The sequence below is a fragment of the Entelurus aequoreus genome, linkage group LG16 (assembly GCF_033978785.1).
Source record: "Entelurus aequoreus isolate RoL-2023_Sb linkage group LG16, RoL_Eaeq_v1.1, whole genome shotgun sequence".
NCBI lineage: Eukaryota > Metazoa > Chordata > Actinopteri > Syngnathiformes > Syngnathidae > Entelurus > Entelurus aequoreus.
In genome coordinates this window covers 38806473-38827693 of record NC_084746.1, presented here as the reverse complement: position 1 = coordinate 38827693, position 21221 = coordinate 38806473, and the positions used below count along the sequence as shown (strand labels likewise).

Sequence of the window (21221 nt, the reverse complement as noted above, 5' to 3'; positions counted from 1 at the left end):
GATATTTAGGGAAAGTAAATTACAAATGACTTTTATCTTTAATTATGATCATGATTTCTGGTTATGTTAGGCCAGCAGAGAAGGCCTTGCTGGCCCTAATGGCACACCACTCATCTAGTAGTCGTCGGGCAAACAAAAGAATGTCACTGCCGCATGCCGATGCAAATCTGATTACCGTATTGAACCGAACAGAAGATGCTACTTAGTCTGGTGATGTCTTATATTGGCTGTCTTTATATAGTTGAACCAACAGGTGGTGCCAAAAAAGTGTCACTCACACACACTATAGAGTCCTGGGGAGAAGCAACCATAATGCAAGTGTCTTAAAGGTAGGGCTGGGCCGATAAATCGATATCAATATGAAATGCGTTCAATTAAACGTTTGATAGATATCGACCGGAAAAGAAGAATGAAGCAGCAAATATATATATGCAAAACATAACAGACACAGGGGAAAATTTTAGTTTTTGGCTGAGACCACAGATCTTGGGCTGGAAAAGGTTGGTGACCACTGCAGTAGACATTATGTACATACAAACATGTTGATATTGTCATGACAAGGGGATGAATACTGAGTATAAGCATCATTTTAAAAGGTTGAAATGGTCACGAAATACTGCTTAGTTCTTGACTAGCAATACTCTGCCTCAGGGCTGTCAAACTCAATCACAAAGTTCCAAGCACACTTTAGATTGTGGGCCAAACAGGATTAATTGAATCATGAGTGCTTTTTTGGCTCCTTTTTTAAGTGTTTGTTGATTGACCACCTCCTTGTTATACTTGTAACATCGGGTAAAAAGCTACAATATTGTATATGCACTCAAAAACTGCAGAATTTGTTTGAGAAGGAAGATTTTGGGGTGTCTTCTGCAGAATCTGGAAGACTTAGCAAGTCGAAGCATGCGTCTAAGAAACAAGTGTTCCCTAGCATGCCTTGTTGTGGTTCCAATTATGACTTGTGACAGTGTTGTCTCGCATCTCTGATTTGTTATTTGTACCGTCAGGGTTTAAAGTGGTGTCACTGTAAAATTAAATGACTGCTGCTTTGGTGGTATGTTGGCACCCTCAGTAAGTATGGTTAGTACAATGCATCCTACTAATGCCACCATGGCCTCTGCAGTCAATTGTAATAGAAAGTATGTTTACATATTGTATGTACATTAGGGTTTGTCTTTGTTGTCTTTGGCCATGCGAGGAGGATGCACCTGATTTTCAATTGGACCCGCAGGCTGAGAGTTAGAAAGATGTGCTCTACCTAAAGTCAAGACTGTACAGGGTTTATCCTAAACGGCTAAAATACCTGTGGCGGTGGGGGCGTGGTTATGGGCGTGGTCACAATGACGTCATCGGTCAATTTGCACAATGTGCTAAAATAATATGATTTTCTTTGAAAAGGCTCAAAAAACATATACATATATTTAAAACAATCTGTTTTTATTAATTCATTTTTATTTTTTTTTGCCATGTTTTCATTTGTTGCTGCTTATTGTACAATGTACTTTGTTGAGATTTGTCAAGTGTTTACAGACTATTAATGACTTCAAAACTAAATTAAAAACAACTAGAAAAAATCTAGCATCTTCTTCTGGTGGTATTATAGATGCTTTTATTTATTTATTTGATGCCTTTTTACTGAAAATGCACAAACACTGTTTTGATATTATGTGATAATGCCTTTTATACTTTATTTCTCTTTTATTTTTTTTTGTTTGTTTTATGTACTGTATGTGATCGTATGTCTACTTGGACGTTGGAGTCTGCAATTAAGCTTAATTGAGACTGTACTCGTGTTTGGAGACTACTTCTGTCCCTCCATGTCCCTGACTTAAGAGGCTGCAGCGAACATGTCGTCACACTGGCTTGGCGCTGTTGCTCTCGTTTCACTTTCTCTTTTTAAAAGCCGCCACTGTCCTCCTAATATTTGCACATTTTGTAGAGGGCTGTCCTTGGGTATATCTGCAATACATATACAAATTGTGTTTTCATCACAGACATGCTGACAACGCTCCAGACAATGGCGTGCGTTTTGTTTACATCCGGTTTCGTAGCGCAGTTTTCGGTAATCAAAGTCTTTTTTCAGTGGTCAAGTTTTCGGTACATCACTTTTCAATAGTGCGCAAATAATAGGCTATATATTTATCAAATCATACTGTAACGGCCTACTAATGTTAATGTTTTATGTTTGTGTGGCTTGGATTTGATGTCAGTTTTTCCCATGGTCACAAACACACCATTCCTGCCTGAAAGGTGATTGGTGGTAGGGGATGGAATTTAAAGGCAATTTCAGGGAAGGGGGAAACAAATAAGAATGTAGCAAGGCTCCAATGGGGTATCTTAAGATCACAGGTTTAATACCTAAAGTGTTGTTTTTTTAATGTTTTTTTTCCTCTCTTGTTATGTGTGGTTTTGTGTAAATACATATTTGATATATATACACCAACATAGTCTGTAACCTAAGTACTCACACTGAGGATACACACTCCAGTACAGTAGGTGGCGGTATGCACTTATAACGTTGGTTGCGATCCGCCATACAATGAAGAAGAAGAAAAGGAAGCAGGTGATTGGCGGAGAATGAGGAAGTGTTGTCTGTCCGGCGGGGAAGCGAAGACTCGAGGAGACGAACGGGAGGTAAAACCTGTGCTGTTGTTTATCATTAGATTGGTAATTAAATGTAAAAAATAGCGTCAGACTTTCTGCAATTTCTTCTGGGGGCTACAATATATCATATTACTTTCATTTGTTTTCAAGGATAAATGCCCTTATTTTTAATTTCAATGTGTGGCGGTTTCCTTTTGCAACGGATTATGGGTAATCCTTGCGGCCGCCGGCATTTTGTGTGTCAAAACTTTGTTTTTTCGCCTGTGGCAGCTTTTTAAAATATTTTTCACACTTTTGCTTCGACAATGACGTCAACCTCGGGACATTTGAAAGATGACGTCAATGTTACCTACAGACAGACGTTAGATGGGGTTTGTGATGGCAGGTATTTACGGAAACAGAAGGATATTGGCGATAAAGATCCATATAAGATGGGAAAAGACGAATGGACCACTGACTCGGAGTCTTACCCTGATATAAGTTACCCGGACATCGTCAACTATTTGGTGAACAATGTAAGTGCGTATACTCTGGAGGAGCTCAAGGACTACTAGTCGCTGGAATAGTACAATGACGTTGTTTGTGAATGGCTACAATAAATTTATCTGGCTACAAAGGAAGATAAATAAGTGCTCATCGCTCGTGTTTGTCACTTCCATAGATCAAGGGTGTCAAACTCTGGCCCGCGGGCCAAATTTTAATTTAATTTGGCCCTTGAGGCAATATCAAATTAACATTAGAGCTGGCCCGCCAATATTATACACCGCATTCACAGCTAATACTCATACTTGCCAAACCTCCCGATTTTCCCGGGAGACTCCCGGATTTCAGTGCCCCTCCCGAAAATCTCCCGGGGCAACCATTCTCCCGAATTTCTCCCGACTTCCACCCGGACAACATAATTGGGGGCGTGCCTTAAAGGCACTACCTTCAGCGTCCTCTGCAACCTGTCATCACGTCCGCTTTTCCTCCATACAAACAGCATGCCGGCCCAGTCACATACTATATGCGGCTCTTACACACACACATACACAAGTGAATGCAAGGCATACTTGATCAACAGCCATACAGGTCACACTGAGGGGGGCCGTATAAACAACTCTAACACTGTTACAAATATGCGCCACACTGTGAACCCACACCAAACAAGAATGACAAACACATTTCGGGAGAACATCCGCACCGTAACACAACATAAACACAACAGAACAAATACCCAGAACCCCTTGCAGCACTAACTCTTCCGGGATGCTACAATATACACCCCCGCTACCACCAAACCCCGCCCCGCCCACCAAGTTAATGTTGATATTTACCTCATAAGGCTGCAAATAGAAAAGAGGCATTCCATTTTTTATTTAATATACCATTGATATTTTTTCGTTTGTTTTTTGAAAGTTGATTTTGCACTGTTAAGTTATATAAGCGTTGCTTGTTTCATCTTCAGTGTTAAAGCAAATCAGTGTAGGAAACTGAGCAATAATTAGCGTTTTATTCATGCACTTTCTCTTGCTACTTCAAGGCTTGAATGTTTGATTCATTCATTATTTTTATTTTTTTTTTCAAATCTATTATTAGCCTGTGGAAAAGTTTATTTTGATATTTACCTCAGAAGGCTGCAAATAGAAAAGAGGCATTCAATTTTTATTTGATATGCCATTGATATTTTTTAATTATTATTATTATTATTTGAAACTCGATTTTGCATGTCACTATAAAGTTATATAAGCCTTGCTTGTTCAATATTCAATGCACAACTTGTTTGGGTCCCTATAAAAAGGTTCATTTGTTCAACCTTGGCCCGCGGCTTTGTTCAGTTTTAAATTTTGGCCCACTCTGTATTTGAGTTTGACACCCCTGCCTTAAACGATGGTTTAGTGTGGCTGAAGCGGGGCTTAGGCTAAATAATTATTATTTTAAGGGGTTATCCGGCTTAGTGTAGACATGGCCTCAGAGAAGATCGGTGGTCTTTTATCAGGCATTTGTGAAATATGTTCACAAGTTGCTGCATTATTTGCAATTGAAGCGAGCGTTAAGATGCATAACAGTTACACAAGAAAAATCCATATCCACAAGGAAAACATCATTGTAAGCACATTACCTGTAACAAAGTGATCAGAGCAAACTCTATAGCAGGGGTCTCAAACACGCGTCCCGCAGGCCAATTGCGACCCGCGAGACGTTATTTTGCGTCCCCTACCTTAATATGAAAGTTTAATCTACCAATCATAGTGTGGTATAAGGCTCTCGACAATATCAAGGGCGTGCCGTGATGGCACTGCCTTTAGTGTCCTCTAGAACCTGTCACCGCACCGTCTTTTTCTCCATACAAACAGCGTGCCGGCCCAGACACATGTTGTATGAGGCTTCTGCAGGCACACGCAAGTGATTGCAAGACATACTTGAGGAACAGCCATACAGGTCACACTGAGGGTGGTCGAATCAACAACTTTAACACTGTTACAAATATGCGCCACACTGTGAACCCACACCAAACAAGAATGACAAACACATTTCGGGAGAACCTCCGCACCTAAACACAACAGAACAAATACCCAGAAGGCCTTCGCAGCCCTAACTTTTCCGGGCTACAAAAACACCCCCGTTACCCCCAACCCCGCCTCCTCCCAACCCCGCCCACCTCAACCCCCCCACATAATTCCATAGTTTAACCCCCACCACTGATATGCACATTTGTTTTAAAATTGTCCTTGAATACTGATGTTGGAAATGACCTTTTCTTCTATGCTCTTCATTCTCAGAAGTGATGGCAAACATTTTTTTTGTAAATTTGCTGGTAATGTTTTACTTTTAGCCTTAAACATGACCCATAATGTCTGTAACTTTACTAGCTCCTGTAATTTCAATAAACCCGAATTAATAAATAATATGTTAGTGTGTTCTAAATAATCTACTTTATGAATAATCCTCATAGCTCTTTTCTGTAGTTGCTACAGAGAAAGTTGCGGTGCACAAGGAATACAATTTGAAACGTCATTATACAACTAGACATGCTGAGGAGTATGCAAAATACCAGGGAGATGAGAGAGTGAACCGGGTTGCAAATTTTAAAACCAGTCTACTGAGGCAACAAGATTTCGTCAAGAAAGTAAGCGAAAAGAGCGATGCAGCAGTCAAAGCTAGCTACATGGTGAGTGAGATGGTTGCTAGGGCGGGAAAGCCATTCAAAGAAGGTGAATTCATTAAAAAGTGCATGTTAGATTTTTTTTTTAAGAAATATTTTCTTGCGGCCCAGCCTCACCCAGTTTCTGCATCCAGTGGCCCCCAGGTAAATTGAGTTTGAGACCCCACCTTTATAGTGTCGTTTTGCTAAATCCAGCTTGATTGATTCTAGCCAGCCTTTCTGTCGACAAGTCGCTCGGTTTATTTCCCCTGCTTTACAATGACCTCAGGAATATCGTAGTACTTAGTGGTTCCTTGTCCTGAATTTGTGCAATTTCTACAACTCCACACAATGCACGTGTGACCCATTTCGCACAAAAATAACAATAGAGGTATGCTTGGTTAAAAGTGTTTGCATACACGCACGCTTCGCTTAGTTTTGACACACAAGATGGCGGGCGTCATCTGAAACCTAAATGCCGTGGCGGCACGCCACATTCAATCACATTAAGGGGAAACCCTGCTGCATGATGCATCACAATACCGATATTTAATCCCACCCTTAATGTTGACTTGATAAAAAAAATAGTTGGTGAAATGTGTGACTATTAGGTGCTAAGTGCCATGATCGGACGCAGCCAACAGTCAGCTGGGCTTTCAGGGCTTTTAGAGCAAAACGGGCTACTGATTTTGCAAACATAAGTAACAAACATAGTGACACTCTAAATAAGAATCGTCTTCAAAACAGGCCCTGCATCATTTCTTTGTTTGTCAATAAAACACAAAGTGCTCACAGCAAGTTGCTCTTAAGTGAACTTGATGTTGTTCTATTATGCACCAAACTGCAATGTTTAGGAATAATTTGAAGAAGAAAAAACACTTTTTGACAGTGCTGCTAATAAATTGTCAATATCACAACTTATATGCAATTCTTGAATAAATGATTGCTAAAAAGAAACAAATAAATACATATATATTTGCCAAATTGTACCTTGCTGGACTTAGCAATTTGGCCCCTGCAAACTAAAACATAACACAATCACAACGCAGACAATTGAGTCTGTCTGGATATGTCTGTTTTCATTCACTTTGCCGGCCTACATCATCCTTGTGGATGTATGCTTATTTTTTCTGACACATTGTTTTTTCTCTCTCACCCAGCGTGCCCGCCTGGTACCTTCAAGTCGACTCAGGGTCCTGGTCTGTGTCTTCAGTGCCCTTCCAACAGCCGCTCCACTTCTGAGGCTGCCACCGTCTGCGTCTGTCGCAACGGATACTACCGCGGGGATGCGGACCAGCCGGACGAACCCTGTACCAGTAAGTCCATGGCGTGTTCCCATTGTAATAGGACCATGCACAGCACAATCCTATTTAGCCTCTTTTTAACCACTGTGTTGGCAATCAGATCCTCGAGGTTTGTTTTGTGCTAAGGTTGCAACAAAGTGGAACCTCATGAAAGTAATAAACATATACACAAAGGACCTGATTTATTTAAGGTTTGCGTGTACTAAAATGCGTGCAAACCAGATAGCACACTAATTGCTGATCTAGAATAGAATAGAATAGAAAGTACTTTATTGATCCCTGGGGGAAATTCAGCACCACAGTTCGCTCACAATAGACAATAATAATAATAAATAATATAATATATATAATATATTATATATATAATATATGAATAATATAAATATATTATACATACCCCGTTTCCATATGAGTTGGGAAATTGTGTTAGATGTAAATATAAACGGAATACAATGATTTGCAAATCATTTTCAACCCATATTCAGTTGAATATGCTACAAAGACAACATATTTGATGTTCAAACTGATAAACCTTTTTTTTTTGTGCAAATAATCATTAACTTTAGAATTTGATGCTAGCAACACGTGACAAAGAAGTTGGGAAAGGTGGCAATAAATACTGATAAAGTTGAGGAATGCTCATCAAACACTTATTTGGAACATCCCACAGGTGAACAGGCAAATTGGGAACGGGTGGGTGCCATGATTGGGTATAAAAGTAGATTCCATGAAATGCTCACTCATTCACAAACAAGGATGGGGCGAGGGTCACCACTTTGTCAACAAATGTGTGAGCAAATTGTTGAACAGTTTAAGAAAAACCTTTCTCAACCAGCTATTGCAAGCAATTTAGGGATTTCACCATCTACGGTCCGTAATATCATCAAAGGGTTCAGAGAATCTGGAGAAATCACTGCACGTAAGCAGCTAAGCCCGTGACCTTCGATCCCTCAGGCTGTACTGCATCAACAAGCGACAGCAGTGTGTAAAGGATATCACCACATGGGCTCAGGAACACTTCAGAAACCCACTGTCAGTAACTACAGTTGGTCGCTACATCTGTAAGTGCAAGTTAAAACTCTCCTATGCAAGGCGAAAACCGTTTATCAACAACACCCAGAAACGCTGTCGGCTTCACTGGGCCTGAGCTCATCTAAGATGGACTGATACAAAGTGGAAAAGTGTTCTGTGGTCTGACGAGTCCATATTTCAAATAGTTTTTGGAAACTGTGGACGTTGTGTCCTCTGGACCAAAGAGGAAAAGAACCATCCGGATGGTGATGGTATGGGGGTGTATTAGTGCCCAAGAGATGGGTAACTTACACATCTGTGAAGGCACCATTAATGCTGAAAGGTACATACAGGTTTTGGAGCAACATATGTTGCCTGTAGTCCAGACCTGTCTCCCATTGAAAATGTGTGGCGCATTATGAAGCCTAAAATACCACAACGGAGACCCCCGGACTGCTGAACAACTTAAGCTGTACATCAAGCAAGAATGGGAAAGAATTCCACCTGAGAAGCTTAAAAGATGTGTCTCCTCAGTTCCCAAACGTTTACTGAGTGTTGTTAAAAGGAAAGGCCATGTAACACAGTGGTGAACATGCCCTTTCCCAACTACTTTGGCACGTGTTGCAGCCATGAAATTCTAAGTTAATTATTTGCAAAAAAAAAAAAAATAGTTAATGAGTTTGAACATCAAATATCTTGTCTTTGTAGTGCTTTCAATTGAATATGGGTTGAAAAGGATTTGCAAATCATTGTATTCCGTTTATATTTACAACTATAACAATTTCCCAACTCATATGGAAATTGGGTTTGTGCATATATACTACATGCAGTCAAGAAGGAACATATGCATTATACAGTCTGATGGCTGTCGGTATGAAGGACCTCCCGTGTCGTTCCGTGTTGCATTTTGGGAGTCTGAGCCTTCCACTGAACGTGCTCATTCTCCCCGTCAGGTCCGAGTGTAGTGGGTGGGAGGTGTTGTCCATAATGGCTAGGAGCTTTACTAGACGTCTCCTCTCTGACACCACCGCCAGAGAATCTAGCTCCACTCCATCTACTTAACGTGTGCAACGTTGATTGCGTCTGTTAACAGCAGAATAAGGCGTGCAATCCTCTATTTCATTATTACGCACTAGGGTTGGACGGTATACCGGTATTAGTATAGTACCGCAATACTAATGAATAATTTTCGGTACTATACCGCCTCTGAAATGTACCGGTCCCAGACAGACGATGGACAGAGAATCCTCCGTCCTACGTGTGTGTGTCAACATTTTGGATGGTCGGAAATAAAACATATTGGACATAATTTTACTATTCAGCAATTTCCTTTTATAGTTTTATACCTGCTACAGGACTTAAGGGGCCGAATAAAACTAATTAAATTGACACATTTAGTGTCCTAAATATTTTTTGAATGACATTTTTTTTTTTCACATAGAATATTTTATTTTAGAATATTTTTTAAATGAAAAAAGCTTATTTAAGTGTGCATTTGTTGGGTCTAGTGTAGCCATTCTCCAATGGGCACACCTTCAGCTGTAAAAAAATAAATAAAGAAGAAAATAGTGGTGTAAAAAGTGGTAGATGTCTCCTGTATGTTTGAAAACGCCACAGGTAGGATCATGATCACAGGAATGTGCAGTAAATGAGTGTCTCCATGGTGATGCCCCGTATAGTACACACAAAATCCTCATTTAAATAAGGCGGTCTGCACCACCTATCAATTGCACACGCAGTGTTAGCAAATTTAACTCCCACTAATAGTACACGCTATTTTATACTTTGCACACACTGTTTAGCGTGTGGTATTTGAATCTTAGTAAATCAGGCCCTAATGGTAGGGGCTATGACATGACACACAGTAAGTACCAGTTTAAAGTGATTATTCGTTTTAGAAATATTTTTGAAAAACTCTTAAAGAGGACCTTTGATGATTTTAATCTACATATAAAAACACTTCCTTATGGTCTTTATCATATGTGTTGGATTTGCTTTGGTGCAAATATTAACCGTTTCTTGAGTCTGTTGGCAAGACGTTACCATATTGCAAATGAAACCACGCTCTGCACCGTCTCCAAAAGTGTCATCATTTATCTTTTGAAACTGTACACTATTTAGATATGTATTTTGACGTTGTCACCGTTATCTTTTCTTTACATACAATCTTTATAAGAGACAAGAACACATATGCTTTTTTTTTTAACACATTTAAACTCGTAAATAAATGTAAATAAAAGTCATCTTAGAATAGAGGTAATGGCGGGTCCTCTATTCTGCCCATAAAGCTCTCTAAGTAACCATTCAATAAACACCAACTTTGTTTAAATTTCCTGAATATTAGCCAAGTATCAGCAATATTGTTATTAAAAACACAAGACGTTAACAGATTGCAAATGAAACCACGCCCGACCATCTCCAAAAGCATCATCATTTAGCTTTTGAAACTGTACACTGTTTAGATATGTATTTTGACGTCACCGTTTTTTCTTTACACACACAGTCGAAAATAAACATCTTAAACATTAGATACAGTAGATTCACCCGGCCACAACATTAGGTACACCTGCATCGATATACTCGATATATCGCGGGTTTGTCTCTGTAATATATAGAAAATGACTATACAGTGATATTCGAGTATACGTTCTCACGCAGTTGCTTTTAGCTGCACTCATTACACTACAGGCTCTTCTCACTCTTTGTTGTCTGTCCTTCTCACAGACAACAAACGCACCTTCTTACATACGTCACATAGGTATACGCCTTCGCGGAGCAGAGAGGTAGCAGCATGGCTAAAGTTAGCTGTGGTGCGAGTGGTAATACTAGAGAAAGAAGGTGCAAATCTGGTAACAAATGAAGGAATAATTAATTCCCAAGAAAAACAGCACGGGGTCCATCGTCTGGTTTGGCTTCAAGTGGGAATATGTCGAACAGACAACCGTAATTTGTCAAGTGTGGGGAAAAAGCATTGCTTCAAAAAGTAGCATTACTGCTAATATGTAGCATCATTTGAAAAGTCACCCGCTAGAGAATGTAGAGTGCTTACTCCGCATGTCAACATCTCCGTTCGGTGCCACACGCCTACACCATCAAAATGCCGAGGCAAACATTTCCAGATCAACACCGTATGTAGATTAACTACGATCAAAGTATTGGACAGGACGTCAAAAATGTGTAATAAAGTTATACTTTATATAAGAAAAAAATGGCATACAAAACGGTACATTATCATTTATTTACAAAACGATCCTTATATCTTGTCATCTGTTATTCTGTCATGTAATCCTCAATCTCAACAACCACAATGCACCTGCTCCCGGTCTTTTCAACATCCGGTTTGCCGCAATGAATTGTGGAACATGCAGTATTTTAGTTAACCCTTTGTTAGGCTATAAAGTAGAAAACAACTCAATTCAATGTCAGTGTTTCTCAAATAATATCAAATACATGTACAAATCAAATCAATTCTCTTTTAGCTCTTTTTAGCTGTAAATAATAATAAATCAATTTATCAGCAATTAAATCAAGCATGCAAATTATGAATGATCACCACACATGAACTATATAACCCATAAGTTACAACACGGTATGAAAAAAATAGTCAACAAAAGGAGACAACGTCCACAGGAACCTACCACATAGCGAAGGACGTACAGTCGTACGCAATTTGATTTCCTATTATGCAGCTAATTTTTATTTGACACTTATTGAAATATGTTGTGTGACATCATGCACAAAAGTGCACTTTATTAGTTTTAAACTATTATAGTGGCGTTCTGTACAAAAAGTGCACTTTAATTTATTGTTGTTATATGTCATCTTAGTGACATCATGCACAAAAGTGCACTAATAGCTTGTTTTAAAATGTCTCTGACTATTTTGCACTTTCTGTTTTGGAAATGACATGAATGTTTGTGCCACTGCTTAATAACTGTTTAATAAATACAGTGTTGGTCAATTGACTTAGTTGTGATTTCCTTCTCTGCATGAAAGTTTAAAATGAGCATATATTAATGCAGTATGAAGAATAATGTTTGAATGTAGACACACAGAATCATCATATTGCTGTGATCATATGCATCAAGTGTTCATTCAAGGCTAAGGCAACATTTCGAGATATATATCGTGTATCGCAATATGGCCTAAGAATATCGAGATATTAAAAAAAGGCCATATCGCCCAGCCCTACCTGCACGTTCTCCGATCGATTCAGACATAAAACAGCTGCTTTTTTCCCCCTCATGGTCTAAAGCAGAGGGGGAGGAGCTCTGTCTGACAGCTTGATTTGATGCCTAATAAGTGCTTCCATCTCGATGTGACTTATGATGCGATGCTTTGGCATTGTTTAACCAAGAAAAGACAAAATTCATCATGGGGTGCCTTTTAAATGTTCTACATTAGAGCTTCTGCTGAAGTCTCGTGCATTTTCGGATACAATTTACCGTATATTACCAAATAAACGCCCTTGGGCAAATAACCGCCCATGTCCTAATAGCCGCCCGGGGTCTGACCCCATTTTGTGAATTAACCGCCTCTTCCTAATAACCGCCTATGTCCAAATAGCCGCCCATGGGCTGCTACTTGCATAATTTAGATTAAAATGCTACTGGGGTTGCGTTTGCTGCAGTATTATTGTTTTGATGGTTTTATAGAGTACTTGGTACCATAAATGATTCCCGGGCGCGGCGCCGCTGCTGCCCACTGCTCCCCAAGGGAATGGGACAAATGCAGAGGACACATTTCACCACATCTAGTGTGTGTGTGACAATCATTGGTACTTTAATCTTTAATAATTTAATTTTTCCTGTATGCTGCTTTATTTAAAACTTGGAATACTGTAGCATTTATTTTATTTAAGTGACAGTATTATTGTTCTGTTTTGATGGTGGGTTTTATACTTGAGTACTTGGTGCCATAATTTTATTTTTCCCGGTAGGCTGCTTTATTTAAAAAGTTTATTTATTTTTGACAATTGTTGCACTACTGCCATGTTGAGGCCTTGTTGATCTCCTGTCTTTTGATAGCCTACCTCATGTTGATCTCTTGTTTTTTTGTTTGTATGTTTACAATAGCTTTTACATTTAAAGTTTTTTGTACGAAAAAAAAAATACTGGACAGTAACCATTGTAACCAAATAATGGCCTGGTGCAGGCTGGTGCAAAAATAAATAAAAGCCTTGTGCAACCGCCTGTTTCTTTTAAACGCCTGTCTCCAAAATCGATTTTGTGAAATAAACGCCCGGGCTACTATTTGGTAATATACGGTAGTTATTGTTGTTCTTGATAGTTTGATGCCGTTCCCAAGTACTCAAGCAGATGCTGCAAAACAATGCATCTGTTGGCCATCATAGTCAATTGCTCTTCCCATTTGTGGAGTTTTCATTATGCAGTCGTTACTAATACGCTGATTTGTAACTGGTTAAAAACTCAAAGATGAAAAAAACCCACATAATAGTGTGCAGTTATGTTTTTAAATGAATGCCTTAGAGCTGGAGCGGGACTACCAGTGCAGCACAGCTGCCTGCTTGGTGATTCCAAAGTGGTTCCCAAGTGGATCCATCCACACCTTTTCAGGCTTTGGATTCCCACTCACCGTGTCTGGCCTCCCATGGCACGGTGCACAACATCTCTCTGGTGAATTAGTGGCTGCTCCATCCAGCACACCATCTGCTTCTACCTTGAGGGCTCTAATCTCTCCCCAAGCGATCTTCGCAAGAGGTCCCAAGTGAGCTCCGGTATTTATTACAAACCTTTATTGGTTCTTACTATTTTAATTAGACCACATCAGTTATTTCATGCTCTTCTGGCTTCTACTTCATGCAATGCTGCTTACTCACGGAGTCCATAACTCAAGTTGAATCAGTTTTATTTATTAAATACCGGCGCTTCACACATGGAACACTTGAAGAACCACACGCCTCATAACTCAATAGCTTTATTGTCTGTGTGGAACTATTCACAAAATCAATGGTTTTGTGACACTGTCTTCGGTTTGTTTCAGTCTACCTTGTTGTTCTTTTTAAGACCCCAGAACACCATCCATCCCAATAATCCACCATTACTATTTATCAGTTGTGGTTCTAAAAATAATATATTATAAAACTTAAAAATGTCTCTTAAAGGGAACTGTCCTTTTTTAGAATTGTGCCTCTCATGCACAATCCTTATGTAAGACAAGCACACACATGTTTTTTTTAATGCATTCTAAATACTAAATAAATGCAAGCAAAAGTCTGCTTACAATAAAGCCTAAGTGAGTCGCTCTATTCTGCCCACAAAGTGCTTACAAAATATCCAAACACCCCCATCAAAGTGTTACATACACGCTATAAAGGCCTACTGAAACCCACTACTACCGACCACGCAGTCTGATAGTTTATATATCAATGATGAAATCTTAACATTGCAACACATGCCAATACGGCCGGGTTAACTTATAAAGTGCAATTTTAAATTTCCCGCGAAATATCCTGCTGAAAACGTCTCGGTATGATGGCGTTTGCGCGTGACGTCACGGATTGTAGCGGACATTTTGGGACACCATTGTGGCCAGCTATTAAGTCGTCTGTTTTCATCGCAAAATTCCACAGTATTCTGGACATCTGTGTTGGTGAATCTTTTGCAATTGGTTTAATGAACAATGAAGACAGCAAAGAAGAAAGCTGTAGGTGGGAAGCGGTGTATTAGCGGCCGGCTGCAGCAACACAAACACGTAGCCGGTGTTTCATTGTTTACATTCCCGAAATATGACAGTCAAGCTTTACCATTGGCCTGTGGAAAACTGGGACAACAGAGACTCTTACCAGGAGGACTTTGAGTTGGATACGCGCTACCGTGAGTACGCAGCTTTGGCTTCCAAACATTTGATCGCTTGCCCGTACGTGCGTGCCGCTATGTGCATGTCACGTACGTAACTTTGGGGAATTATATGTGCTGTATGAACTTTACGGAGGTGAACGGTACTTTGGGCTGTGGGATTGAGTGTGTTGTTCGGGTGTTTGATTTGTATTGACGGGTTATATGGACGGGAGGGGGGAGGTGTGTGTTATGTGGGATTGATTTGTGGCATATTAAATATAAGCCTGGTTGTGTTGTGGCTAATAGAGTATATATATGTCTTGTGTTTATTTACTGTTTTAGTCATTCTCAGCTGAATATCAGGTCCCACCCGCCTCTCACAGCATCTTCCCTATCTGAATCGCTTCCACTGCCCTCTAATCCTTCACTCTCACTTTCCTCATCCACAAATCTTTCATCCTCGCTCAAATTAATGGGGTAATCGTCGCTTTCTCGGTCCGAATCGCTCTCGCTGCTGGTGGCCATGATTGTAAACAATGTGCAGATGTGAGGAGCTCCACAACCTGTGACATCACGCTACTTCCGGTACAGGCAAGGCTTTTTTATCAGCGGCCAAAAGTTGCAAACTTTATCGTCGATGTTTTCTACTAAATCCTTTCAGCAAAAATATGGCAATATCGCGAAATTATCAAGTATGACACATAGAATGGACCTGCTATCCCCGTTTAAATAAGAAAATCCCATTTCAGTAGGCCTTTAAGTATGCATGTAACAGGCACATTCACAATAACATGTAATATTAACATATTTTGGTACATTAATTTCACAAACACATCACAACGTTCGCTTTTTCCTTCAACATCACTGATTATTACTCACTGAAGACTTCATGAGACTACAAACATATAAAAACATCACTTACTGAACAACGTCTACTCTCACTGGGAAGCCGACTGTTGGGATGTTGATATATTTCCGCTTAGATGAAGAATGACTTATAATCCTAACAAAAAAAAAGGGGAGGGGTGAAACAAAGCGTATTTTCTGGGTCTAAATTGGCATTCAAGGTTGAACAACTTCTCAGATTATGTCCTCATCATTGTACTATACAGGTGAGAGGCATGATTTACAGTCTACAACTAGGCCCGGGCCGATAACACATTTTGCTTGACAATATATTGACCTACAAATTTTTGCCGATAATCGATATTACTTCCATTATTTTTATGGGACCAAATTAACCATTGATGTAATGATAATACATAATAATAATAATGCGTGTATATACTTCTGTATAGATGCTGATTATATTGAAAATGAATGGATGGATGAAATTAATTCAGAATGTTTATTCTTCTTTGTACTTTGTAAACACTTTAAGTTTGAAGAGTTTCTTGAAGTGGATCATATTAATACATTGTGTGATTTCTTTGGTTAATCCATTCCGTCATTTAAATCTACATACTGATATACTGAAGATCTTAAGTGTTGTACGTGCTTACAAATGTTTTAATTACTGCTTACAAATGTTTTAATTACATTTGTCTCTAAGATTATATTTCTCCTCTTTTGTTGAGAAGAATTGTTGTATATTTACACACACTTAATGAGGACAAGATAATTCACCCGCTTCTTTTCATTCCGCTAAAAGCGACACAAAGGTTGAATGCTCTTGAAGTATGCACATGGCGATTTATCGACGCTGGAAAACTTACCGACTTAATTGGTATTTATCGTCGGTTAATTGACTTATCGAATATTGGCCCAGGCCTATCTTGAATTAACGTTCACAAGCTCCGAGGCGAGGTAGCAGCTCATGCTGTCACTATAGCAGCAAAGGGAAGTTACCTCTCTATGACAATGTGCTGCTAAAAATAGGTCCTTAATGTTAGCTCCTGTAATAACAATATTGCTAATACTTGGTTAATATTCAGGAAATGTAAATAAAGTTGGTGTTTTTTCAATGGTTATTTAGAGAGCTTTATGGGCAGAGTAGAGGACCTGCCATTACCTCAATTCTAAGCTGACTTTTATTTACATTTATTGTTTAAATGCATTAAAAAAACACGTGTTCTTGTCTCTTATAAAGATTGGGATTTACAGGCTAATTATAGGCTAAATTCCAAACAAAAAAATGCAGTTCCCCTTTAAAGGTCAGACTTTTGAATTAGTGTGAACAGGAACTGTGACTGTACAATCATTATGACTGCACCATAAAGTGAAGCACGAGCTTTACCAACAAGAGGCATTTTTTGTTTTGTTTGAATCAATGCAAAAATGTCTGTTAATTAAATGCAATAAAATATTTAAAATATTGGACAATTTTGACTAGTAGTTTAAAGGCCTACTGAAATGATTTTTTTTTATTTGAACGGGGATAGCAGATCCATTCTATGTGTCATACTTGATCATTTCGCGATATTGCCATATTTTTGCTGAAAGGATTTAGTATAGAACAACAACGATAAAGTTCACAACTTTTGGTCTCTGATAAAAAAAAGCCTTGCCTGTACCGGAAGTAGCGTGACGTAGTCAGTTGTTCGCCTCCTCATATTTTCCTATTGTTTTCAATGCAGCTAGAGCGATTCGGACCGAGAAAGCGACGGTAACCCCATTAATTTGAGCGAGGATGAAAGATTTGTGGATGAGGTACGTTAGAGTGACGGACTAGAATGCAGTGCAAGACATATCTTTTTTCGCTCTGACCGTAACTTAGGTACAAGCTGGCTCATTGGATTCCACACTCTCTCCTTTTTCTATTGTGGATCACGGATTTGTATTTTAAACCACCTCGGATACTATATCCTCTAGAAAATGAGAGTCCAGAACGCGAAATGGACATTCACAGTGACTTTTATCTCCACGACAATACATCGGCGAAGCTCTTTAGCTACTGAGCTAACGTGATAGCATCGGGCTCAAATGCAGATAGAAACAAAATAAATAAATCCCTGACTGGAAGGATAGACAGAAGATCAACAATACTATTAAACCATGTACATGTAACTACACGGTTAATAATTCTCAGCCTGGCAAAGCTTAACAATGCTGTTGCTAACGACGCCATTGAAGCTAACTTTGCAACAGGACCTCACAGAGCTATGATAAAAACATTAGCGCTCCACCTACGCCAGCCAGCCCTCATCTGCTCACCAACACCCGTGCTCACCTGCGTTCCAGCGATCGACGGCGCGACGAAGGACTTCACCCGATCATCCGTGCGGTTGGCGGCTAGCGTCGGCTAGCGTCAGCTAGCGCCGGCTGGCGCCGGCTAGCGCCGGCTAGCGCATCTGCTATCCAAGTAAGTCCTCCTGGTTGTGTTGCTACAGCCAGCCGCTAATACACAGATCCCACCTACAACTTTCTTCTTTGCAGTCTCCATTATTCATTAAACAAATTGCAAAAGATTCACCAACACAGATGTCCAGAATACTGTGGAATCATGAGATGAAAACAGAGCTATTTTGTATTGTTTTCAATGGGGTACAGATACTTCTGTTTCACTGGCTACGTCACGCGCATACGTCATCATCCAAAGACGTTTTAAACCGGAAGTTTAGCGGGAAATTTAAAATTGCACTTTATAAGTTAACCCGGCCGTATTGGCATGTGTTGCAATGTTAAGATTTCACCATTGATATATAAACTAGCAGACTGCGTGGTCGGTAGTAATGGGTTTCAGTAGGCCTTTAAGTTAAATCATAATGATTTTTGTGACATAAATGTAAGGTAAAAAATGCTTATGTAAGCTTTTTTTTTTAAAAACCTTTTCTTTGTTGACGTTGTCAGACCGATATCCCGGTGAGACATGCTACCAATTGGAATTCATGCCCAGCCTGCATCTGCACATGGTTTCAAGGAATGCATAAATTTAATCGACCCGTTCACGTACCGGTAATTACAATCATTATACTAAATAACCCTATATTTTGTACATTGTCATATAGTATACATATTTTACACTACAAACAGGTAAACAAAGTAAAATTTGTTAGTGTTTGCATTCATGTGAATATGTCACAAATCAAGTGCCACAAGGTTTACCAGCAAAAAAAACAAAACATTACCTAATAAATCATTTATTAGATCATTTGTAGTGTGAAATATTTATAGTAAATGACAAAACACAAAAGTGTAGCATTATTTAGGGTAACGATTGTACTCAAATGAAAGATTTGTTCAATGCGCAATTACATCTTTCCGCATTTCTTTGATTGATATGCATGTCTCGCCACAACACCGGATGTTGCGCACAGCACTGATATTGTGAAGGCTGGATGTGTGCTGCTGTGTTTAATGGCTGCTGTGTTTGGGAGTGAGACATGTCGAGATTGCTTCGAAAAAAACCTGTTGGCTGCTTTCCTGTCTGTATATTGAGCTCGCATCAGTGGTGTCGTCCACAGCAACACAAGCAGATGAGATGTGTTGCGGGTCCTTAGCTCTGTAGTTTGTTCACAGAATTAGCCACCGTTTCACGAGGTTATTTTGACATGGGGGGTGGGAGGTTGGGTGTGGTTTTGGGACGAATAAGCTGCCCGGGACACATGATTTCCCCACACAAACATTCCTTCTGTAACAATGACTTTTCAGTCACAATTATGTCAATTTGCAGGATATTCCACTTTTAACAGTAGATTCCGTTTTTATGGGACAAATCCGTTCAACGTTCACATCGTTAATGCGGATGATCAGAACTATACCCACACACTCCAAACTTGATTTGTAACACAAAGAAAAAACACTTAAAGGCCTACTGAAATTTTTTTTATTTATTTAAACGGGGATAGCAGATCCATTCTATGTGTCATACTTAATAATTTCGCGATATTGCCATATTTTTGCTGAAAGGATTTAGTCGAGAACATCGACGATAAAGTTTGCAACTTTTGGTCGCTGATAAAAAAAAGCCTTGCCTGTACCGGAAGTAGCGTGACGTCACAGGTTGAAAGGCTCCTCACATTTCCCCATTGTTTACACCAGCAGCGAGAGCGATTCGGACAGAGAAAGCGACGATTACCCCATTATTTTAGCGAGGATGAAAGATTTGTGGATGAGGAACGTGAGAGTGAAGGACTAGAGTGCAGTGCAGGACGTATTTTTTTTCGCTCTGACCGTAACTTAGGTAAAAGGGCTCATTGGATTCCAAACTTTCTCCTTTTTCTATTGTGGATCACGGATTTGTATTTTAAACCACCTCGGATACTATATGCTCTTGAAAATGAGAGTCGAGAACGCGAAATGGACATTCACAGTGACTTTTATCTCCACGACAATACATCGGCGAAGCACTTTAGCTACGTAGCTAACGTGATAGCATCGGGCTTAACTGCAGATAGAAACAAAAGAAATAAACCCCTGACTGGAAGGATAGACAGAAATTCAACAATACTATTAAACCATGGACCTGTAACTACACGGTTAATGCTTTCCAGCCTGACAAAGCTTAACAATGCTGTTGCTAAGGACGCCATTGAAGCTAGCTTAGCTATAGGACCTCACAGAGCTATGCTAAAAACATTAGCTATCCACCTACGCCAGCCAGCCCTCATCTGCTCATCAACACCCGTGCTCACCTGCGTTCCAGCGATCGACGGCGTGACGAAGGACTTCACCCGATCATCGATGCGGTCGGCGGCTAGCGTCGGATAGCGCGTCTGCTATCCAAGTAAGTCCTCCTGGTTGTGTTGCTGCAGCCAGCCGCTATTACACCGATCCCACCTACAGCTTTCTTCTTTGCAGTCTTCATTGTTCATTAAACAAATTGCAAAAGATTCACCAACACAGATGTCCAGAATACTGTGGAATTTTGCAATGAAAACAGAGCTTTTTGTATTGGATACAATGTGTCCGTATACTTCCGTTTCAACGATTGACGTCACGTGCATACGTCATCATACATAGACGTTTTCAACCGGAAGTTTCGCGGTAAATCTAAAATTGCACTTTATAAGTTAACCCGGCCGTATTGGCATGTGTTGCAATGTTAAGATTTCATCATTGATATATAAACCATCAGACTGTGTGGTCGGTAGTAGTGGGTTTCAGTAGGCCTTTAACGCACTCCGATCCTTGTCAGGGCAACCAAACAATTCCCAGCAGGCACAAGACAATGATACAATGTTGATGTCCAACGTTGGATCCACGTTGGTGGTTGGGAATTGACCACATTTCAATGGTCAAATCAACGTCACAACCTGACATTGAATAAACGTTGTCAAAAAGCATGTTGTTTCAACGTTAGGTTTGTGTTGTAGAATATTGGTTGAAAAACGACCAAAATTCAATGGTCAAATCAACGTCACAACCTGACATTGATTAAACATCATCAAAAAGCATGTTGTTTCAACGTTAGGTTTGAGTTGCTCAATGTCAGGACCTAAT

General features: G+C 39.7%; 1 protein-coding gene across 2 annotated transcripts in view; it reads left to right on the top strand.

Annotated features, from left to right (window-relative positions):
• Positions 1-21221, top strand: part of LOC133630939 (ephrin type-B receptor 1-B-like) — a 341365-nt gene that overhangs the window by 137326 nt on the left and 182818 nt on the right. For both annotated transcript variants that reach the window (XR_009821371.1, XM_062022818.1), the window contains exon 3: positions 6886-7041. Coding sequence is in view for 1 of the 2 variants with exons in the window: in XM_062022818.1 (XP_061878802.1) it covers positions 6886-7041 (156 nt within the window). In the remaining variant the exon portion in view is untranslated. The remainder of the gene's footprint in view (positions 1-6885; positions 7042-21221) is intronic.